Source organism: Carlito syrichta, unplaced genomic scaffold (assembly GCF_000164805.1).
Source record: "Carlito syrichta isolate Samal-C Ts95f unplaced genomic scaffold, Tarsius_syrichta-2.0.1 Scaffold136232, whole genome shotgun sequence".
Lineage (NCBI taxonomy): Eukaryota > Metazoa > Chordata > Mammalia > Primates > Tarsiidae > Carlito > Carlito syrichta.
This window is the reverse complement of record NW_007080328.1, coordinates 46,616-47,462: the sequence shown is the minus strand read 5'-3', so window position 1 is coordinate 47,462 and position 847 is coordinate 46,616. Positions and strand designations below refer to the sequence as shown.

Below are 847 nucleotides of genomic sequence, written 5' to 3'. Positions count from 1 at the left end.
GGGTGCCCCTGAATCCTCCTCCAGGCAGAGGTAGTGGCGGGGGCGCTTCTCCGGGCCTTCCAGAAACCCCCGGCTCTCTTTCCCTCTGTGCGCCCAGCAACGCCCGGACTTGTCCTCGTAAGGACAAGAAGGTCTGAGCACGCGTGGGGTAGACAGCTGGTGCCTAATAAGGACCCTCTGGCGGGCAAGCGACACATGCGTGCTGGAGCCCCAGCCTTGCTGCTGTGATCTCGGACCCCAGGCTCTGGCCCCTGTGGGCGTCCCCCCGGCCAGAGCCACGGACTGTGGCATGCTGCCCTCAGGCTCCCACGGCCTGGATGGCTGGGCCCTGCCTCCAGCCTTTGTGGGTGCTGCGAGCCAACCCCAGGCCACCTCCCTGCCCCCCTGACGGCCTGGTCACAGGCGATGGCTTTAGAGGACTGGCCTGGGGCCACCTCCTCCGGGGACCCTGCCGGGACTTGGGAGTCTCCCCTCACCAGCCCTTTTGCCCTGAGATGCAGCAGGACCCTCAGGGCGACCTCTCCCTCCCTGCCGGCCGGGCCCCTACAGACCTGCCAGGCCCTGGGGGGAGCCCACGGGGGTGGAGGGGCTGGATGAGAAGTTATTGCTGGAGTGGTCCGGGGAGTAGATCTGCAGCAGGACGGGGGAGACAGCAGTCAGAGCCGGCTTGGAGGCACCGGCCTGGCTGCCCCCGCCCACGCCCGCACCTCACCGAGGCCAGCGCCTTCCCGAGGGCGTCCCCAGAGCTGCCGGCCGTGGTCCCACGGGAGCCTGTGGGCAGAGAGAGGTGAGGCGCGCGCCCAGGGCCTGCCGACGCGCCTGGCTGGGGAGTCCCGGGGGAGCCTGC

At 70.0% G+C, this 847-nt stretch overlaps 1 protein-coding gene across 1 annotated transcript in view; it reads right to left on the bottom strand.

Moving 5' to 3' along the window:
* LOC103251120 (transcription factor E2-alpha-like) overlaps window positions 1-847 on the bottom strand; it is a gene marked incomplete at its 3' end in the record, with an annotated part of 23,472 nt that overhangs the window by 1,937 nt on the left and 20,688 nt on the right. Inside the window, exons 6-8 of the mRNA XM_021708399.1 lie at window positions 713-823; window positions 552-630; window positions 390-448 (exon numbers count right to left, since the gene is read on the bottom strand). Coding sequence (XP_021564074.1) covers window positions 390-448; window positions 552-630; window positions 713-823 — 249 coding nt within the window. The remainder of the gene's footprint in view (window positions 1-389; window positions 449-551; window positions 631-712; window positions 824-847) is intronic.